The 20,668-nt window shown below is 42.8% G+C and overlaps 1 protein-coding gene across 1 annotated transcript in view; it reads left to right on the top strand.

The window, feature by feature from the left end:
• The window catches only part of DMD (dystrophin), a 1,907,270-nt gene that overhangs the window by 911,553 nt on the left and 975,049 nt on the right, over positions 1-20,668 (top strand). Inside the window, exon 42 of the mRNA XM_084843968.1 lies at positions 16,384-16,556. Within this exon, the coding sequence (XP_084700094.1) occupies positions 16,384-16,556 (173 nt within the window). The remainder of the gene's footprint in view (positions 1-16,383; positions 16,557-20,668) is intronic.

Consider the following 20,668-nt stretch of genomic DNA (forward strand, 5'->3'; position numbering starts at 1 on the left):
GGGACAGACCGTTTCTCCACCAATTTCGTGGGGCTGAATGCGCTGGCATTCTCTGACACCCCTAATGGCCACAAGACTGGAAAAGGTCAGTTGACATTCCAATTCCAAAGAAGGGCAATGCCATAGAGTGTTCAAACTACCGTACAATTGTGCTCATTTCACTTGCCAGCAAGGTTATGCTCAAAATCCTACAAGCTCGGCTTCAGCAGTACGTGAACCAAGAACTACCGGAAGTACAACCTGGGTTTCGAAGAGGCAGAGGAACTAGAGATCAAATCGCCAACATTTGCTGGATCATGGAGAAAGCAAGAGGATTCCAGAAAAACGTCTATTTCTGCTTCATTGACTATGCTAAAGCCTTTGATTGTGTGGATCACAACAAACTGTGGCAAATTCTTAAAGAGATGGGAGTACCACACCACCTTACCTGTCTCCTGAGAAACCTGTACCAGGATCAAGAAGCAACAGTAAGAACCGGTCATGGAACAAGCGATTGGTTCAAAATTGGGAAAGGAGTACAACAAGGCTGTATATTGTCGCCCTGCTTATTTCACTTATATGCAGAGTACATCGTGAGATATGCCGGGTTGGATGAATCACAGGTCAGAATTAAGATTGCTGGGAGAATTATCAACAACCTCAGATATGCAGACGATACCACCCTAATGGCAGAAAGTGAAGAGGATCTAAAGAGCCTCTTGTTGAGGGTGAAAGAGGAGAGTGCAAAAGCTGGTTTGAAACTCAACATTAAAAAAATGAAGATCATGGCATCTGGCCCTATCACTTCCTGGCATGTAGAAGGGGAAGAAATGGAAGCATTGACAGATTTTACTTTCTTGGGCTCCAAGATCACTGCAGGCAGTGACTGTAGCCATGAAATTAAAAGACACTTGCTCCTTGGGAGGAAAGCTATGGCAAACCTAGACAGCATAGTAGAAAGTAGAGACATCATCTTGCCGACAAAGGTTCATATAATCAAAGCTATGGTTTTCCCAGTAGCAACATATGGCTGTGAGAGCTGAACTATAAGGAAGGCTGAGCGCCGAAGAATCTATGCTTTCGAACTGTGGTGCTGGAGAAGACTCTTATGAGTCCCCTGGACTGCAAGGAGGTCAAATCAGTCCATCCTAAAGGAAATCAACCCTGAGTGCTTATTGGAAGGACAGATACTGAAGCTGAAGCTGAAATATTTTGGCCACCTAATGCAAAGACAAAAGTCACTGGAAAAGACCCTGATGCTGGGAAAGACTGAAGGCAAAAGGAGAAGGGGATGGCAGAGGATGAGATGGCTAGATAGCATCACCGATGCAATGAATATGGACTTGAGTACACTCCAGGAGAGAGCGCAGGACAGGAAGGCCTGGCGTGCTATGGTCCATGGGGTCACGAAGAGTCGGACATGACTGAATGACTGAACAACAACAAGTTAGCAGGAATAAATATATAAAGTGGAATCGATGTTCTTTTTTAATTATTTAAACATACCTGTGAGACTTTTGATGGGGTTAAACAGCAGCCTCTGTCAGTGCATGGCAAGCCAGTTGAAATTCAAAGGCATTTCCAAAGAGCTGTTGGTGATACAGTGCTTTGTACACTTGATCTTGTAGCTTCAAGCGCCTCTTGACAGATTTTTCTTAATATCTACGATGATGATGATTATGAATTTATTACTATTACACATACAGCTAGTACTTGGCTCTTGTTTGTTATGTCCATACTCACAGGTCAGACCAGCAGTGACCTAGCAAAAGGATTAGTAGCAGATGAATAGATCCCTATTAGTGCTCTTTAATGTCATACATTTGTGCATCTTAGTGTGATTTATATACATAACTAATCACTTGTTCAAACACATGTATTTGATATTATTGTAGCTGACACCAACTTTAATGATATACATTAACATGGTTACAAGTAACTATTGCTGTAGGTTTAATTTAACTGAACTATTAAAATGTCAAGAGATGTGGTTGTGGGCACAGTTCCATCTTCCTCCCAAATAAATCTCTCACAGCAGCCAAATAGATCTTGCAAATTCATATGCTTGGGGAAGGGATATAGTTTTGATCTGAGCTTTGTAATGAATGAATGTTTATTTCCTGGTAAAATCATTCATCATAGTCATTATCCTGGAATAAAAATAGAAACATAGTGCATAAATTTTATAGGTGCTAGTGGGAGCAGGTTTAAAATTAAATTGTAGTTGATTTTATCCCTGAAAGATTTGCATGAATCAAATTTCAACTCAGTACTAGGTAGAAGTATATTTTAATATGTATTTTGTTAACTCTTTTTTAATCCAAATAATAGGCTTTTAATTAAGGGGGGAAACCCTAGTAGACTAAGACAACATTATTGGAAATTGTGTAAGTTGACATTTAAAGCTAATTCTTTTTTACTCACAAAGCTATAAGACTGCAGTATTTATTATATTCCGAAAGTACTCAGATTGTACTTAGATTAAAAGTGTAGCTAGTTAGTAACTACATTTGCAAGCTTTATTTCTAGAATGTCACTTCCTAGAAGCATGGGCATACGCAAGAAGGTGCAGGGGGAGGCAGTTGACCACCCCCTTGAATAAGCCAGAATCTCCACATTCTCAACTTTCATTAAAAAAAAAAGCAAGTATTTAGCCCTTGTAGAACTTGAGACATGAGGCAAAACGTGCAGCCGCTATTCTGCCAATTCATTTTGTGAGAAACTAGCCTGCTCCTACCTTTCAGTGTTTAGCCAATGAATGAAGTCATGGTGATGGTTAACACACCCACTATCTGGGTGTGTTAACCCTTCTGGATGTAAGCCTTTTGGGGGCTGTCCCTGTTAGGAAGTAATTGCAGCCTCACACACACACACACACCAATTTACAAATCTAGGAGGTTAATGTAGCTGAGTTTGGGCAGTGTTTTGTCTACTAAATACAAAAGGTAGCAGCAAAGACGGGTGTTCATGGTTTTTCTAACTCAAGTCTTGTTAACATTTTTTTCCTCACTTTATAAACATTCTAAAGATTACCGACAATGTGTACAGATAAAGGTCATCATTAGTGTACACATATTGCAGGAGGCAGTGGCTGAGAAATTGTGGGTTACACCAGTCCTGCAAAATTGCCCAATATTGTTATTCACATTTTGCTAGGGGTGGAGGGAGTTATAGTAATGAATGACAACTCTGCAGTGCAATGTATTAAGAGCTAGAGGCTAGAGCAGGTTGTTGTTATGTGTGTAGCTTTAAGAGAACTTGCTATTTTTAAGTCTTGCGGGAGGCCCAAGTGGAACCTCTCCCCCGTAGTGCAGACCTTGGAGCTGAGACAGTGTGCCATGCACCTCCTCAGAAATTAGTGATTTCTCCATTTATTGTAGTAATAAATAACCCTGTTGTGAATGTACCTGAATCTATTGTGTGTTGCCTGCAAAGCAAAACTAGGAATAGACTGCAGGATGAGCAGATCACTCCCCCCAGCCCTCCGCTGCCCAATATTGACCACCCCTATAAGGGCCCTTGGTGAACAGAGCAAAGGAAAGAATTGAGGATTTCCGCTGTGGGTGGAAAGACATTGTCCACTGAGTAACGACAGAGGATAGACAAGGTAATGCAAATTTCTCAGAGACCAGGTCTACCTATCTTGGTAGACATGGTGCAGGCCTTGTCACTGCTCAGTCACCATATCTGTCATAAATGGTAGACCACTGATGCCATCAGGGCTTTTTTAAAATGTGCAACTGCACAAAATGTGCAGTTCCAGGAAAAATATATGCAATTCGAAAAAGAACATTGCTGCAGTTCAAAACTGGGTTTTTTTCTTGTTCCTAGTTTTTTTAAAAAAATCCCTCACTCCAAATAAAGTTTTAATGGAGTTCATGATGCTTCTTGAAAATAATACCCTTCTACATTAGTGCTGTTCAATTCCCAGGATCGTCTACTACTCTGTGTAGGCTTCTAAATGTCATGGAATGCTTTGAGCCTATCTAGAGGAGGTGTGCTTGTAGGGACAGGGGCAGGGTTAGAGGGCCATACAATGTTTTGTATCTGGGCCCTTCCTTTCCTTTCCCTTCTCCACTCAATGGAACTACCCATTTTTTTACCTCTACAAGGTCCTCTAAGGCCACTTTTACGACCTCAGAAAGCAGGTACTGCAGTTCTTTCTGCAGTGGCTGTGAGGGATGGACGAGAGGGCTGGGGGGAGGGATTAGATTGTGTACCCCCCCTCCCAAAGTTGTAGCAGTGTCTACAGCTTCAGGAGAGGGAATAGGGATGTACGAAAGTTCTGCCACAGATCTCGGGGAGGCCAAATGCCAGCACAGGGGAAAGTTCAGCCATGGATCTCGGGGAGGCCAAATGCCAGGGACAGGACTTACCTGGGGCGGATCTTCCTGGCGGCGGCTCCAGCGGCGGCGGCGGTTCAGCGGCAGCGGCTGTGGCGGCCGGTCTTCCGACCGGCTGCCACCACCGCCATTTCCAGGTTTTAAAAAGATATATAAATAAGTGATAGGCTACGTAAAGATTTACGTAGCCTATCACGGCTGACTTAAAAACAAAAACAAAAAACGCGCATATTCCAAAACATTCCTTATTTTGGCACGTCTTAGTCTACATAAACATTTACGTAGACTAAGACGGCAAAAATAAGGGGAACGCAAATAGCGTAGATGTTACACTATTTGCATTCCCCTTATTTTCGCTGTCTTAGTCTACGTAAATGTTTACATAGACTAAGACGTGCCAAAATAAGGAATATTTTGGAATATGCGCGTTTGTTGTTTTTGTTTTTAAGTCAGCCGTGATAGGCTACGTAAATCTTTACGTAGCCTATCACTTATTTATATATCTTTTTAAAACCTGGAAATGGCGGTGGTGGCAGCCGGGCACGTCTTAGACTAAGACGTGCCAAAATTAGGAACGCAAATGGCTGCGGCCATGGCCGCTGCCATTTGCGTATGCGTGTTTTTTTGTTTTTTGTTTTAATCAGCTGTGATAGGCTATGTAAAGATTTACGTAGCCTATCACGGCTGACTGCAGGGACGCAAACGGCAGCGGCTACGGCCACCGCCATTTGCGTCCCTGCTAGCCAGCAGCCGGATGTCCGGCTGCTGGCGGAGCCAGATGGCGGCTCCGCAGAATCACTGCAGAGCACAGCCGGCCGGCCAGGATTCGGGGGGGGGAGGAACGGAGCGCCTCCCCCCCCGGCGAGGATTCCGGGGGGAGGGACGGAAGACCTCCCCCCGCACCATCAGCATAATCCCCAAAAGGTAAGTGATTTTCGTACATCCCTAGAATCTGATAAATCCTATAGTCCCTGGGATGTTCTTCAAGGACGATGGGATGCTCTGCCTGTATTTCTCTGAAATTTCACTAAGTTGTTAGCTCTTCTTTTCTACTACAGTTGTCTGTAATCACTTATACGTGTAATCACTGTTAACACATATTTGTGATCTGATTCCAACCTTCAGAGAATAATTATATATATCCAGAATTTCCTTCCTTAAAGAAAACATAAATTCTACCTGAATCAAAATGGCATCTTGCCAATGTTCTCTAAGAATGAGTAACACATTAAAGAATGGGCTTTATTCTTCATTAAAAGAAGGGAAGAGAAAGTAGGCCCATTTAGTTTAATACGTTCACCTGGGTCTTTATGGCATCCTTGTATTGGAAATTATTATGGGACATTATTTCTGTTTGAAACAAGTTATGAATCACATTTTTATCAAAGCCCTACATACTTTGGCACTTTACATATGATCCAAGGAGAATATTTTTTTAGCAGGTTAGTATGCTGCACCAGAAATGCCAATTGTGTGTGTGTGTTTTCTTTGTATATGCTCATTCTCTACCTTTGAAATTAATTAATTTGGTAACAAATTGACTCTGTCTTGTACATATCATAGTCACATTCACAGACCCTCATATACACAAATGCCTACTTATTAAACTTTTCCTCTCATTATATACACATTCTCTGTCATGTATTTGTATGCATTAGAGAATTCCTATAGAAATGGGATTTAGTAGGGATGTACGAAAGTCACTTAACTTTTCGCAGGGGTGCTTCGCGGTGGGGGGGAGGTGCTTCGCTTTCCCCCCCGAAGTTCAGGTGAGGGGGGGAGGCTTCCTGCCTTGCCCGGCTGAAATTCAGGCCGGGGGGGAGGCTTCCCGCCTTGCCCGGCCGAAATTCAGGCGGGGGGGAGGCTTCCCACCTCGCCCGGCCGAAATTCAGGCCGGGGAGAAGCGCCCCTTCTCCCCGGCCGCGAAACAAAGTCTAAAAAAAACACAAAAAAACCCCGTGATAGGCTACGTAACGATTTACGTAGCCTATCACGGCTAGATTTCCAAAGTCAGCCGTGATAGGCTACGTAAATCATTACGTAGCCTATCACGGGTGACTTTGGAAAAAAAAAAAGCGCGTACGCAACTGGCGGCAGCCTATGGGCGCCGCCATTTGTGTTCCTTATTTGGTCCCGGTAGTCTACATAAAGATTTACGTAGACTACCGGGACCAAATAAGGAACGCAAATGGCGGTGCCCATAGGCCGCTGCCATTTGCGTACGCGCTTTTTTTTTTTTCAAAGTCACCCGTGATAGGCTACATAACGATTTACGTAGCCTATCACGGCTGACTTTGGAAATCTAGCCGTGATAGGCTACGTAAATCGTTAAGTAGCCTATCACGGTTTTTTTGTTTTGTTTTTACACTTTGTAATGGCAGTGGCGGCAGCCGGTCGGAAGACTGGCTGCCGCCCCCGCCCCCGACGAAAGGTCGACGAACTGCCGCCGGGACCCGCCGCCGGGAGGGACATTCGCCAAAGGAAAGTCCCATCCCGGGGGGGTGGCGGAGAATTTCACCACCGATTTCGGGGGGCCGAATGCGTTGGCGCTCGGCCCCCCAAAGATTCGGGGAGACATTCTCCGCCATCCCCAGATTTAGAGATGAGCTGGGATTGAGCCAAAGCAGAATATCTGCAAATTAATGATACCTTGGGAGGGTATGATTAGCCCTCAGTCCTGAGGTTCCCCAGTAGAACAGTGTTATTCCTCTACTATTGACTATAGGTGCAATTTTCAAATCACTTAACCTGAAGTAATCATCTTTAGGTTATTGACAGTTGATGGAAAAAGCATGAAAAAAGGGTTTCTCATGGCCATCTATCAAAAAGGTACCATATATGACCATGGATCTTTCCTGCTCTGAAAGTGTCTATGAGAGTCTATCTGCTCACCATCCCTTGGGATAAGAGGAAGTGGAATTTCTATCAAATTAGCTGTTTGAGGATATCCAAAACAGTAAAACATTTGCTCTCTTATTTTACTTTTTTTGCTGTTTCCATTGAGGAGATAGAGTTAACTAAAGAACAAACTATGGGTTAACTTGAGGTTGTTTAACTCAAAAATAACCCGAAGTGTCAGGCTTCTGATGACATGATGACAACATATGAACCTGGGGCATTAGTAGGTCATTGCTGCAAACAAGAAGTGGCTCACATGCAGCACGCATCCCTGAAAATTGTGGGTGAATTAATTAATCCACGATTTGCCACCAAATTTGGCCATTATGTGTGAACCAGGTTAGAGTGTTACATTAAATCTCACATGTGTTATTGAGGCTACCTACCTCCTAAAAGAAAGGGCCTATTCAGGAGTGACCCCTCAGTTGTGGAATGCCATCCTGGGAAAGGAATGCCTGATGCCTACTTTAATGTATTTTCTGTGCCAGGCAAATGCCTTGTTATTTTCCCATGCGAATTAAACTTTATATTGTGCTATGATTTTAGCTAGATTGTTTAGCTCTGTTTTTTATTATTTTCACTCTCTATTCTAGTTGATCACTGCTAAAATGTTTTAATTTCTTGATCTCTGTGTTATATTAATTTGTTTTTATTTTATAGTTAAATATATTTATTTAACTATATATATTTATATATAGTTATATATATATATATATATATAACTATATATATTTATATAACTATATATATTTGCTGCTTCTTAATTTGCAATTTTTTTTTACTTTGTACATCACCCAGAGAACTCGTGTAATTAGACAGCTGATAAACTGAATGAATGAATAACAGAGCAATCCTATGGCCCCTAGACAGCATCATGGAAGAAATAGGATTTTGTGGTTTCCCAGCTCCAAACTCATAGACAGTGCTACGAGCTTGGAGTTAGGAAACCATGCTCCCTGCCCCTCCCCTCATAGCTGGGGCAGAGATAACCATGGTGGCTGCCCCTCCATGCCTGTCCCTGCTTGTAATACGGAACACGGACAGGGCAAAAAGGGGGTGTTCCCAGGGGAGGGAGGAGACCGTGGAAGCTGTTTGAGACAGCTTCCTATTTTATTTATTTATTTATTTATTCATTCATTCATTCATTCATTCATTTCTATACTGCCCAATAGTCGACGCTCTCTAGGCAGTTCACAAAAATTAAAACTAAAAAGCACACAGTAAACCAATATAAAATATAAAAACATTAAAACCATAATATAACAATACAACCAGAATAAAACCAGCGTAAAACCTAGCAGCAATGCAGAGATTTAAAATGCAGATTTAAAACAGCAAAGATAAAAATTTAGAAAGCTAAAATGCTAAAATGCCTGGGAAAATAAAAAGGTCTTCACTTGGCGCCAGAAGGAATACAATGTAGGTGCCAGGTGAGCCTCACTAGGGAGGTCATTCCACAGCCGGGGTGCCACAGCAGAAAAAGCCGTCCTCCTAGTAGCTACCCGCCTCATTTCCTTTCGCAGGGGCTCATGGAGGAGGGCCGCTGAGGATGATCTTAAGGTCCAGGCAGGCAGATATGGGAGGAGGCGATCCTTCAGATAACCTGGCCCCAAGCCGTTAAGGGCTTTCAATGTTAATACCAGCACTTTGAATCGGGCCCGGAAATGGACTGGTAGGGGTGGACGAAAGTCACTTACCTTTTCTCGCAGCTTGTTCGCGGTGGGGGGGAGCGCTTCGCTGCTCCCCCCGCGAAGTTCAGGCCGAGGGGGGAGGCTTCCCGCCTCGCCCGGCCGAAATTCAGGCCGGGGGGGGAGGCTTCCCGCCTCGCCCGGCCGCGAACACGAAAGTAAAAAAAAAAAAAAAAAACAACGTCCCCTGATAGGCTACGTGACGATTCACGTAGCCTATCACGGCTAGATCTGGAAAGTCAGCCGTGATAGGCTACGTGAATCGTCACGTAGCCTATCACGGGTAACTTTAAAAAAAAAAAAAAAGCACATACGCGAATGGCGGCCCCCATAGGGAGCCGCCATTCGCGTTCCTTATTTAGTTGCTGTAGTCTACGTAAATGTTTACGTAGACTACGGCGAAAATAAGGGCAACGCTATTTGCGTTGCCCTTATTTTCGCCGTAGTCTACGTAAACATTGACATAGACTACAGTGACCAAATAAGGAAGGGGAATGGCGGCTCCCTATGGGGGCCGCCATTCGCGTACGCGCTTTTTTTTTTTTAAAGTCACCCGTGATAGGCTACGTGACGATTCACGTAGCCTATCACGGCTGACTTTGCAAATCTTGCTGTGATAGGCTACGTGAATCGTCACGTAGCCTATCAGGGGACGTGTTGTTTTTTTTTTCTTTCATTGCAATGGCGGGGGCGGCAGCCGGTCGAAAGACCGGCTGCCGCTCCCGCCCCGCTCGAACACCGGATGAACCGCCAGCCGGACCCGCCGCCGGGAGGGACATTCAGGGAAGGTAAGTCCCGTCCCGCGGGGGGGCAGGGGGGTGCGGAGGATTTCTCCCCGAAACTTGTTCGGGGGGCCGAACACGTTGGCGCTCGGCCCCCTGAAATTTCGGGGAGAAATTCTCCGCCATCCCTATGGACTGGCAGCCGGTGCAGCTGGAGAAGTACTGGCATAATATGAGCTCATTGGCCAGTCCCTGTTAACAATCTTGCTTCCCTATTTTGGACCAGCTGAAGTTTCCGGACCGTTTTCAAAGGCAGCCCCACATATAACGCATTGCAGTAATCCAGATGAGAAGTTATCAGAGCATGGATAACTGTAGCTAGGCTATCTCTGTCCAGATCAGGGATGGCAGAGAATGTCTCCACGAATCTTTGGGAGTCCGAGTGCCGACGCATTCGGCCCCCCAAAAGTGTTGGGGAAATTCTCCGCCGGCCCCCCACCCCCCCCGGGATGGGACTTAACTTCAGCAAATGTCCCTCTCGGCGGCGGGTCCCGGCGGCGGTTCAGCGGCGGTTCAGTGGCGGTTCGGCGGGGGCAGGGGCGGCGGCTGGTCTCCCGACCGGCTGCCGCCGCCGCCATTACAAAATAAAAAAGTAAAGTTAAAAAAAAACCCACACACCCGTGATAGGCTACGTGACGATTTACGTAGCCTATCATGGCTCGATTTCCAAAGTCAGCCGTGATAGGCTACGTAAATCGTCACGTAGCCTATCACGGATGACTTTGAAAAAAAAAAAGCGCGTATGCAAATGGTGGCGCCCCATGGGTGCCGCCATTTGCATTCCTTATTTGGACAGGGGTAGTCTATGTAAAGATTTACGTAGACTACGGCAAAAATAAGGAAACGCTATTTGCGTTGCCCTTATTTTCGCCGTAGTCTACGTAAATCTTTACGTAGACTACCACTGTCCAAATAAGGAACGCAAATGGCGGCGTCCATGGGGCGCCACCATTTGCGTACGCGCTTTTTTTTTTTTTCAAAGTCACCCGTGATAGGCTACGTGACAATTTACGTAGCCTATCACGGCTGACTTTGGAAATCTAGCCGTGATAGGCTGTGTAAATTGTCATGTAGCCTATCACGGGTGTGTGGGTTTTTTTTCTGTACTTTTTTTTTCGCGTCCAGGGAGACGGGGCGCTCCTCCCCGGCCTGAATTTCGCCGGCGAGGGATGGAGCGCCTCCCTCCCTGGCCTGAATTTCGGCCGGGCAAGGCAGGGCGCCTCTCCCCCTCGCCTGAACTTCGGGGGGAGAAGCGAAGCGCCTCCCCTCCACCGCAAAGCAAGCTGCAAGACGAGGTAAGTCCCTTTTGTCCATCCCCAGTCCAGATAAGGGCGTAGTTGGTATACCAGCCTATGCTGATAAAAAGTGCTCCGTGCCACTGAGTTCACCTGTGCCTCAAGTGACAGTTCTGGGACTCCAGCCTATGCAGTCTCCATCCCCGCTCCTTCCCCTTCCCCAAAGCCACATTTAGACACCTGAAATCAGGTGTCTAAGAAAAACTTCAGGGCAGCTGGAGCACAGAGGGAATCCTCTCCTCCGTTGCTTCAGCTGCCCTTCATTGGATAGGCGGTCGCCTCCAACTTCAGAGGTGGGCAGAGGAGGCGACTGTCTGTCTCAATAGGATCGCACCCTAAATAAATAAAATATTCATCTCTACTGAAGTTAAGAAGGCTTTTATTTAGTTTCCAAATGTTATGTACATTTTGTTATATTTGAGCATCCTAGTGGCATGTTTCTGTGAGTTTGGGAGTGGAAAGAAACTATGGTTATTGCATAATTTTGTTCTGAACATTTATTTTTTAAAATGTTTATATTACATCAATATCCTGCTCTCTTCCTCCAAGTTGCTCGTGGGGTTTTATCCATTATTTATTCACAACAACACTGTGAGGTTTCTCCAAAAGGTATCTTTGAATGATAGTGGATTGCATCCAAAAGTTCTCTTCCTCTCACAATGATTGGCCAAACGTCACCCAGTAAGTTTTCATAGCTGAGAAGATATTTGAACACAGGCTTCCCCGTTTCAAGTCCAGCAGCTGTAGTCCAAAAACTCACTTCTACCACTAAGTAAAGCCAGGAAATTGTCAATAATCATTGCTTTCTATAAGTAGGTTTGTCTGACAGCACATAACATTCGTAGGTGAACAGAAGAGGCCTCTAAAAATGTTCATCCCCCACAAAAATAATTATAACCTTTTGCCTTTCCCCCACCCCACCCTTAGATGTGATTTTTGTCTCCTTATCCACAAAGATTATATATGTAAATCCAGCAGTTCTCCTTAGGAATTCTCACCATTTCTGTTTATGCTAGATGTTCATTAATCACTCTAAACCTTTCATTCTCTCAGTAAGAATGCATTCATAATCCTCTTTAAATGTGCTGGATTTATGAAAGTTGTAGCAAATATTATGATTCATAGTTCTAGTACATATTTAAGACTGCGATTAAGTAGTGGATCTTTTTCTGCCATTCATGACTGCTACAAGCTGTGCTTCTCCCATTTATGACATCAATATAAAAACTGAAATATGATTACAGATTTGGTATTCATGCCAGGACAATGCCTCATCCTGTACATATTTTGTTTTCCAAAACTATATTTGCATTTCTGTCAAAGAAATGCACATCTGGATTCTATCAAGTAAGCCTAGGAAAGAACTGAGAAACTCAATTTAACAAATGAAGGCTAATTGGTAAAGTTTAAAATAGTCTTTCTCTTTAGCTGAGCAAAACCCAATTAAGTGCAATCTGTACAACCTATGTGAATGAAGTCAGTTTTCAACTTGATTTGTCAGGAAGAAAATATTTGATAGATGCTTGGCATGCAAATGGCTGAAGAGCTGAGTTAGTAGAGAATGTTGTCCATAGCTATCAGAGAGAGGCAAATGTTAGATAGCAAAAATATATGGCCATTGAAAATTCTATTGCTTTGATTTCACTTGAATGAAATAGATCCAGTTCCAAAAGGCTGCTATCACTTCATCTGCCTACTGGCTTCTCTATTCCTTCCTTTTTCATTCTTGAAATTAAAGGAGAATGCTCTTTTCTTAGCCAGGTTACAAAAGCAGCTTAAAAATTCTCATAGTAGTCGTGAAAAAACACGGATCAATTTATAGGCATCGTACTTGCACTCATGTACGCACAGAAAAAGAGAGAGGAAAAAAGAGTTGGACATGCACATTCATGCATACTGTCTGAGAAAATGTGGGACAAAATCGTATGCACACATTGGACTGGTTTGGCTTAATAAGCTAACAGATGTCTGTCTCACGTGCTATATTCTTTACCCTGCTTAGTGTTCTCTTCTAGGTTGCCTTTTTAAATAAGCAAAATAATAATGTAAAGATCTTTTGAAATGAAAGATCATAAGTTATGTGTCAGGCCTTGACAGCTGGGGTCCAGTCTGTGTGCAGGGCAGACAAAGATTAGAAGGGCTAATTCTAATAATAGATATAATAATAGATGGGTTGGAGGACAGGTACTGGATCAGGCAGATGGGGCTCAAAAGGCCAGAAACAAGTGTAGAGTCAGAATAAGTCAACAGGTTGCATTCTAAGTCACCGATAGAGGGTTGAAGGAACCAGAAGCAGATGTGAGGTCAAAGACAGGGAGAGGTCACAATCTGAGGCACGAGTCAGGAAAAGGAAGCAGGAGAGCAGGCAAATTCCTGTGGCTCAGTCAGGACAAGTTGCTCAGACTGATAAGCTGCCTTGGTTGCAAGGGCTTTATGGGGCCTGATGAGTCCTAATTGGCTTGGAGAGTTAGCTAACCGTATTTGAGCTGGGAGGTCAACTGACTCTCTTCTGGCTGGAACTGGTGCTGGTGGCACAGGAGGTCAGATGGTGACCCCTTACATTAAACAAAGTTAGTGGCTACTGCTCCATGACTTTTGTAGCCTTTACTGATTTCATCTGATGTCATATGCTATAGAATGAAGTAAGAAAAAGAGTTAGAGAAACAGAAACAGAAAGCGGCAACGTAACTGAGGACATCTGACATGAATTGGGTGAAAAAGCACAAGAACACTAGTCTCGAATGTGGTTGATCTTAAGGTGTTCACAAGCTTGACAGATAGATTTAATATTTTTAAACAAGCAATAGCTCTATTTAGGTATTCAAAGGTAACATGTGAATAAGACTGCAGGCTCTGCACATGTCCATTTCCAGATATAGACAAATGTGAGGCATCTGTATGTTTATATGCAACTAATTCAGTTGTTCAAAGATTATATGTGAATAGGACTGCAGGTGCAAGTTCCATCCTCAATGTTCCCATCCTAGATACAGACCTTTGCACATTGAGCATATTGGGTGTACATGCTTAGAATTCTTCCTGAGAGCAGGAACTCTGAAAGCTCAGGGTTCCCAATTGCAGAGAAGATCTAAACACCTCTCCCTGGATGACTTAGAACTCCACTTCAATGTGCAAAGATCTTTATTTGGGACAGAAACATTTGGAGTGAGGCTTGCACCTGCAGCCCTGTCCATGTTCAATCTTTGAACAACTGAATTAGTGCTAGAGGCAACTCTAAAAAAATAAAGAGGGTGAAACATTGTAAGGTACGCAAAAAACTATAAAACCTACATGACAAACAATATGTTAACTTTGAGAAATGAGCCTCGGATAAGGTAACTCAGTATCCTCCTTAGTAGCGCTAGCACTACAGCAGTAAATTGGCCCATAATATAGAGAAGGAAATCCAAATTTGTGCTCACCTGAAAATAAGCTTTCTTAAAGTGTATCTCAGAAAATATTCAACTTTCCATCTGTACTGATGTATTATAATGACGTGCATGAATTCAGCTTTACATCTTTACTGCTGTGTCTTAAAGATAGGTAAATCATGACTTTTGAAACTCTGAACTTTCACATGTTGAGTTGAAAGGAAAACATACAAGGGCTTGCCACTAAATGAACACAATCCTCTAAGCCTACTTTTTTTCCACCCTCAATTCATTTTGGTGAATTGGGGGTGGAAAAGGATTGTGTTTATGGCAAGTACGTATCACTGGCATCAGCATTTGATGGATATTTCTGAAGTCAAAATTGTGCCAAACATTTTTGTTTGGATAACTTGCCAAATAAGCTGTCAAGGAGAAATAGGTATGCTGGACTGGTGAAGAAATGGAGAATGAAAACTGCATGTCTGAAAGTTAAAACATACTGATGGATTGCCCAGGAGAAAGAAGGGAGTACAGAATCTTAGGATGAAGAAATACCAGCGTTGGCAGTGGCCTGTGCCATTAATGCTCTTGTGGCATCTCACTCGAATCTCTGAGTTTGTCTAGCTAGCCTTTCTTTAAGATTTAATCTGTGTTGCAGATTCAGTTTTAGATGACAATGATGATTGCCCTATAGCCAAACTGTCAGAGCAAAATACACAGTAAAAATAAACACAATAAAACTAATAATAAAACCAAAAGAATTTAAAAGCAGCAGCAGTAACAAGAACAACAGTGTTAAAAGCAGTAGATAAATATCAAAGCAGCTAAAAAAAACTGAGCAGTTAAAAACATGGAGAAGGTTAATTGTAAAATGCAGCTTTAAACATATTATTAAAAGTAAAGCAAGCAGCAGCTAAACAATTAAATTAAAAGGCTTGAGAGGATAAAAAAAAAGTTCTTCTCCTGGTGCCAGAAAGTCAACAAAGTCAACAGCAGGCATTCCACAATTCGGGGGCCATCGCAGAAAAGGCCCATTTAGGAGGAGCCCACCCACCTAATCTCAGTATGTGAGGGGACTTGGAGCAGGGCCTCCAGTGATGATCTCAGGGCATAGCAGGAATGTATTGGGAGAGGTGGTCCTTCAGATCCATAAATTACCCTATCCGCAGAGGTTCAAAATACTGACATGCTGCATTTTATGTATGTATGTATGTATGTATTTTATTTTTATACCACTCCGGAGCTGAAGTTCTATTACACAGTTAAGACCATAAAATACAACAACCTGACAAAACCTAGTATAAAACTTTTAAAAGTTTAAAACTGTAGTATAAAACCAAAATACAAGTAAAAACCAGGAGCAGTGTAAGTATCTAAAAATACAATAACAGATTTAAAACAATAAAAACAGAAGAACTAGAATGCCTGGGATAATAAAAAGGACTTTACCTGCTGCCTAAAACGTACGGCATAGGTGGCAGGTGAGTCTCTCTGGGAAGGGCATTCCACGTACTCTCCTTGTACTTTGTAAAAAGTATAAGTGGGATTTGCAATGCTGCAGTGTAGAGTACTGCAGTTCAGATTGTCAGCCAGTCCATTCCACCACCACCCCTTGTGGGTTTTCCACACACACACACACACACACAATATTGAGCCAGCATTCTTGCCAACTGATCATGCTCAGCCATCCTTGGCTGTTTTGAGGAGTGGTGTCCCTTAATGTTTTTTCTATCTTTTTTTTGTTTTTTGCACTTCTGCAAATCTTGGGGTTCATGGAAGCATGTTGTCATCTCCCTCTTATGTATGGATGGCTACATAAGGACTGGCACTCTCCCCCACCTCATATGTTTCTTGCCACACCACTCACTAACTCATGTCTCATATAATCTTGGAGTTATATCATTCTTTATCAAGAGCTAAGAGCATTCTATATCTGTTAAATATTTTAGACAATAGCTTGCTGCTTCTTTTCAGTAGTATCTAATATATTCTTTACATCTTTTTTGTTGTTTAATATGGCATTGCAGAAAATTAAAGACAGTCTAGGAAGATACTCAGGTCAGACTGAAGTTCTTCGCAGTAAGAAGACAGCCGTTTTGAAAAGGGCCACTCCTGGAGAAGCTGCAAGGATACAAGAAAAGCTGACTCAGCTGACTTACCAGCGGGAAAAAGTTAACAAGATGTATCGGGACCGACAGGCGTAAGTAATGTCTTTACATGGGTTTCCTGTCTATGACAAGCCTTATCACATTTGGCTAACAATGTATTGTTATGTATGGGTTTTCTCCATGCAAATTATTTTGCTGATTCCAGATTGAATGTATCTTAATATCTGGACAGTGGAGGTGTTTCCATTCCGAAGAGTTGATGGATTCATACAATCCTTTGACTGAAAATAGTTCAACAGATGTCACTGCTTGTATTGCTGCAATCCAGATAAAATACACACCTCCCTCAGGCAATTGTTTTCCTGACCTTTAATGAGTGATCTTAGAATCAAAAAGTAGGACTGGAAGAAAACATTCTGAACAAGTAATTTGGGTCCAGCCTTTACTATTGAGCCACACCAATTGCTTTAGTGGTGGAAGCTACTCTGTTATGTAACTAAGGGTGCTATCCTATATCCTGTTATGTAACTAAGGGAGCTATCCTATGCATATTTAGACAGAAAAAAGTCATACAACTCCCAGCATTCCCCAGCATGGCTGGCGGAGGAATACTGGCAGTTGTAGGACTTTTTTCTGTCTAAACATATGTAGGATTGTACCCTAAGTTACTCTCTATATAAAATTATTTAATTATGGATATTGAGTTTAGAAGCATGGTAAAATATGCACAGAACTGCCAGGTTCACACAGATTAGGGGAATGTAAGGCACTAAGTAAGATAGGAGTAGGGATGCTGAAGAAATTCAAGACAGACTAAAATGAGCTCGGATTTCTAAGAATCTGACCTGCGGAATCCGCTGCGGAGTGACCCCCCCGCCCCAGGCCGCATGGAGTCCATGGACTTCTGGATGATTCCCACCCCCCAAAAAATTTACACATATAAATTCATAGGAAAATGTGTAAGTTTCTGCTGAGAAAATGTTGAATGGAATGGAGGACAATACGCTAAATATTACATACTAAGGTAAATTATGTAAATACGTAAATACTTATATAATTATTCGTGTATTTTTCCACAAGACAAAAAAAAAAATCATCCGTCTGTGGGCGGACAATGGAACAAAAGGCACCTGACAATCCGCGAAACACAGACGGAGCAGATTTTGTGCAGTCAATACATCCCTAGGTAGGAGTCCCTTTTGGCTTCAGTGAATTATATTTTTCTCCACTTCGGACTGTAACATTTGTATTACAGGTACATGGATAAATTCAGGTTGGTACCAATGAAATATATTGAAATGAGGACTCATTGTCCTTATTCATGTGACATATCAATGGATATGACAATATAGGAGCAAAGAGCAGGGATCTTGCCTGCTAGTATTGCCCCCAACCTTCAAACATTCATGCATAAGCACTGCATTTAGACACCCTGAAAAACTGAGGGTCTCTGATAGTACTGAGAATGCCAACGTATGCATGTTGTCCTCAGGTCGGTGCTGTTCACAGCTTCGGATATATGTGCTGTATATTGATTGGAAGGGGTAGCAGATACAGTGTGCTTTTATCTTGAGAAATTCATATCCATAGTCACGGCGTGTTAACAGGGCAATTTGGGCTTCTTTGCACTAAACATAGTCCATGACATCATGAAACTCTTGTGACATGGCATGAGGTCACACACTGTTCCACTTCATGGGACCATTGTTGCAGATTTGTCCTTGCCTTGGGATATTATGCTATAGTGTTTGGGTATGTAGCATTGATCATGGATCAGGAGGTAACCATCCTAGGAACTGTAAGGTTATAATATTCCTAGTATTCACACACAGAGCTTTTTTAGTAATAGAAGAATCTGAGATCAGGTGTCTTTTCATCTTTTACTTCAAAATCTCAAGCAGTTTTGACATTATTTAGATTTGATTTAAGAGCATGGAGAAATACAACAATACACAGTAGCTGTAAGCAAAACACATTTTTAAACATTCTAGGAGCATATTTAAGGATTATTATTTTACCAAATAATATTTCTGAGTTGGGAGCAAAATGGAGGTGTCAATGAGGACTGGTGCCATTGTCCTTCTGAGGAGAGATCCTGTGAGAATTGATGTTGGGTTCTGTGAGGAAAGGTGAAATTACCTCTAGTTCCCATAAAGAGTCATTGTATTTTATCTCTCATATTTAAATGATTTCTTACCAACTGCTGACTTGTTTCCCACGATATAGGAATTTCTCTAACAATTAGTTATTATTTTTCCCCAAGTTGTCAACTATGAGTAATATATTTATTTCATTACTTGCTAGCGGGATGGCATGGGTGCCTGACTCAGTGCAGGAACCTCCCGAATCCTGCTCCATCCGCACCCCTGAACCCGGCTTGGTGAACTCCCGTGCTGCACCGTGCCATGCAAGACTTATGGCAGCTGCATGGTCTCCATGCAAGCCCATTTTAGCGCAAGATGGGGACTCTGTCTGTTTCACAGAAACATTGTGCGCAATGGTGGCCATAAAGGGTCATTGCAGCCATATTAGATGTCTCTAATATGGTTGAAATGGCCCTTCATGGCCACCATCATTCGCTGCAGTAGATCTACAAAAAATACAGAGTCCTCATCTTGCGCTAAAATGGGGCTTGCATGGAGACTAGGTCGGCAGCCAAACAAACAGATGCTTCGCACTGCTGCTGAGCCCCCTCCCCCGATGGCCCCTTTGGCTCGCCCTGTGCTGCTCACCCAGTCTAGTAAGAAGCAGGGGTTCAGCAGGCAAAGCACGGGGCAGGCACAGGGGGTTCCAGCCATCCCTACTTATTAGCTTTTCTGAGCTACACTTCCATTCAAAACAGGATGCTGCCTGCTTCTCTTTCATAGGTCCTGTTTACTTTTTGCAGTATTTCATGTCATTTGCATCATAACTTTAACATGTACATTGTTTAACATTTATTCTTCTTTTTCCCAACTTTTTTTGTCTGAAATACATTTTGCTGCTTTCCTGGGTTTCGCTGAGAAAATGTCATCTTTCCTACTACAGTAGGTTCCTAGGTCAGTGAAAGGGTCAGTGAAAGTCACAGCAAAGCAGTACAAATGTTTTTACTATAATGCTTTGTTAAAATCAAACTGATTCAAACTTCATATGAAAATACATATTAGGGCGCAATCCTATGGAAATAGTTGCCAGCCTCCAAAGTTGGAGGCTGATTACTATCCAATGCAGGGCAGCTGGAGGATAGAGGCGATCCTCGCCTCTCTGATCTGGCTACCCTGCATTTTTTTGCTAGACAGGTGATTTCTCCTGTCTAGCCAGGGAGCCTCAAAGCAGTAGTGGGGGGAGGCAACACAGCGCATAGGAAGCTGCATAATGCAGCTTCCATGGTCACCTCCCCTCCCAGCCCCCAGAACTGCCCCCTTTTCCCCAGCTCCACACTCCACAAACAGCTCCACACGTTTCAGAGTGCGAAGATGTAGCTGGCTGGTGCAGAGAGAACTGTGCCAGCTACAAGGGGGTGGGGAAGGGGCAGGGAATGCAGTTTCTGGGCTCCAAGGTCAGATCCCTGGCTCCAAACTCGGAGCCCAGAAACTGAAAAATCCTATGTCCCCCAGACGCTGTCTAGGGGACATGGGATTGCTCCCTATATGTATCATTTATTTCTCTATGAACATTGTAAATGTATAAGAGTGACATATAAGAAAATATGTGGAAAACCAAATAACTCTATTTTGGATATATATATGTGCAAGGTAGTCTATTATGTAGGATGGTGCACGAGTCTTGCAAGATGCAGAGGCTTCTGGGGAAAATATTTGTCAAACCATGTTCCAAGGGAGAGTAAAATGATTAATTACTGTAAATCTAAAACCATAGATCTAAAACATGAATACTATGAATTAAAATGGACTGAATGGGTTTAAAAAATGAACGGATTATCATTAAACTGAGAAGAAACACAATATAAAAACCAATAAGAAGCTAACTTGCATTAAATTTCTATCATTCAAAGGCAGATTTCTATAGCAGCAAGGGGGGCGTGATTCCACGATAGTGGAAGGAAAAGTGAATGGAGGAGTACCAGATTTTTTAAAAGGAATCAGCTTTGCTGTGCTTTGGTCCATGCAGGGCTCCATGACCAAGTGCTCTGCACCAGTAAAAATCACTTCACAGAACATACTTCCAGGTGGGGGTGGGGGTTAGAGTGAACATCATCTGACTG

The sequence above is a fragment of the Heloderma suspectum genome, chromosome 3, assembly GCF_057233095.1.
Source record: "Heloderma suspectum isolate Gila_16-S chromosome 3, 16-S_ref, whole genome shotgun sequence".
NCBI classification, from domain to species: Eukaryota; Metazoa; Chordata; class Lepidosauria; order Squamata; family Helodermatidae; genus Heloderma; species Heloderma suspectum.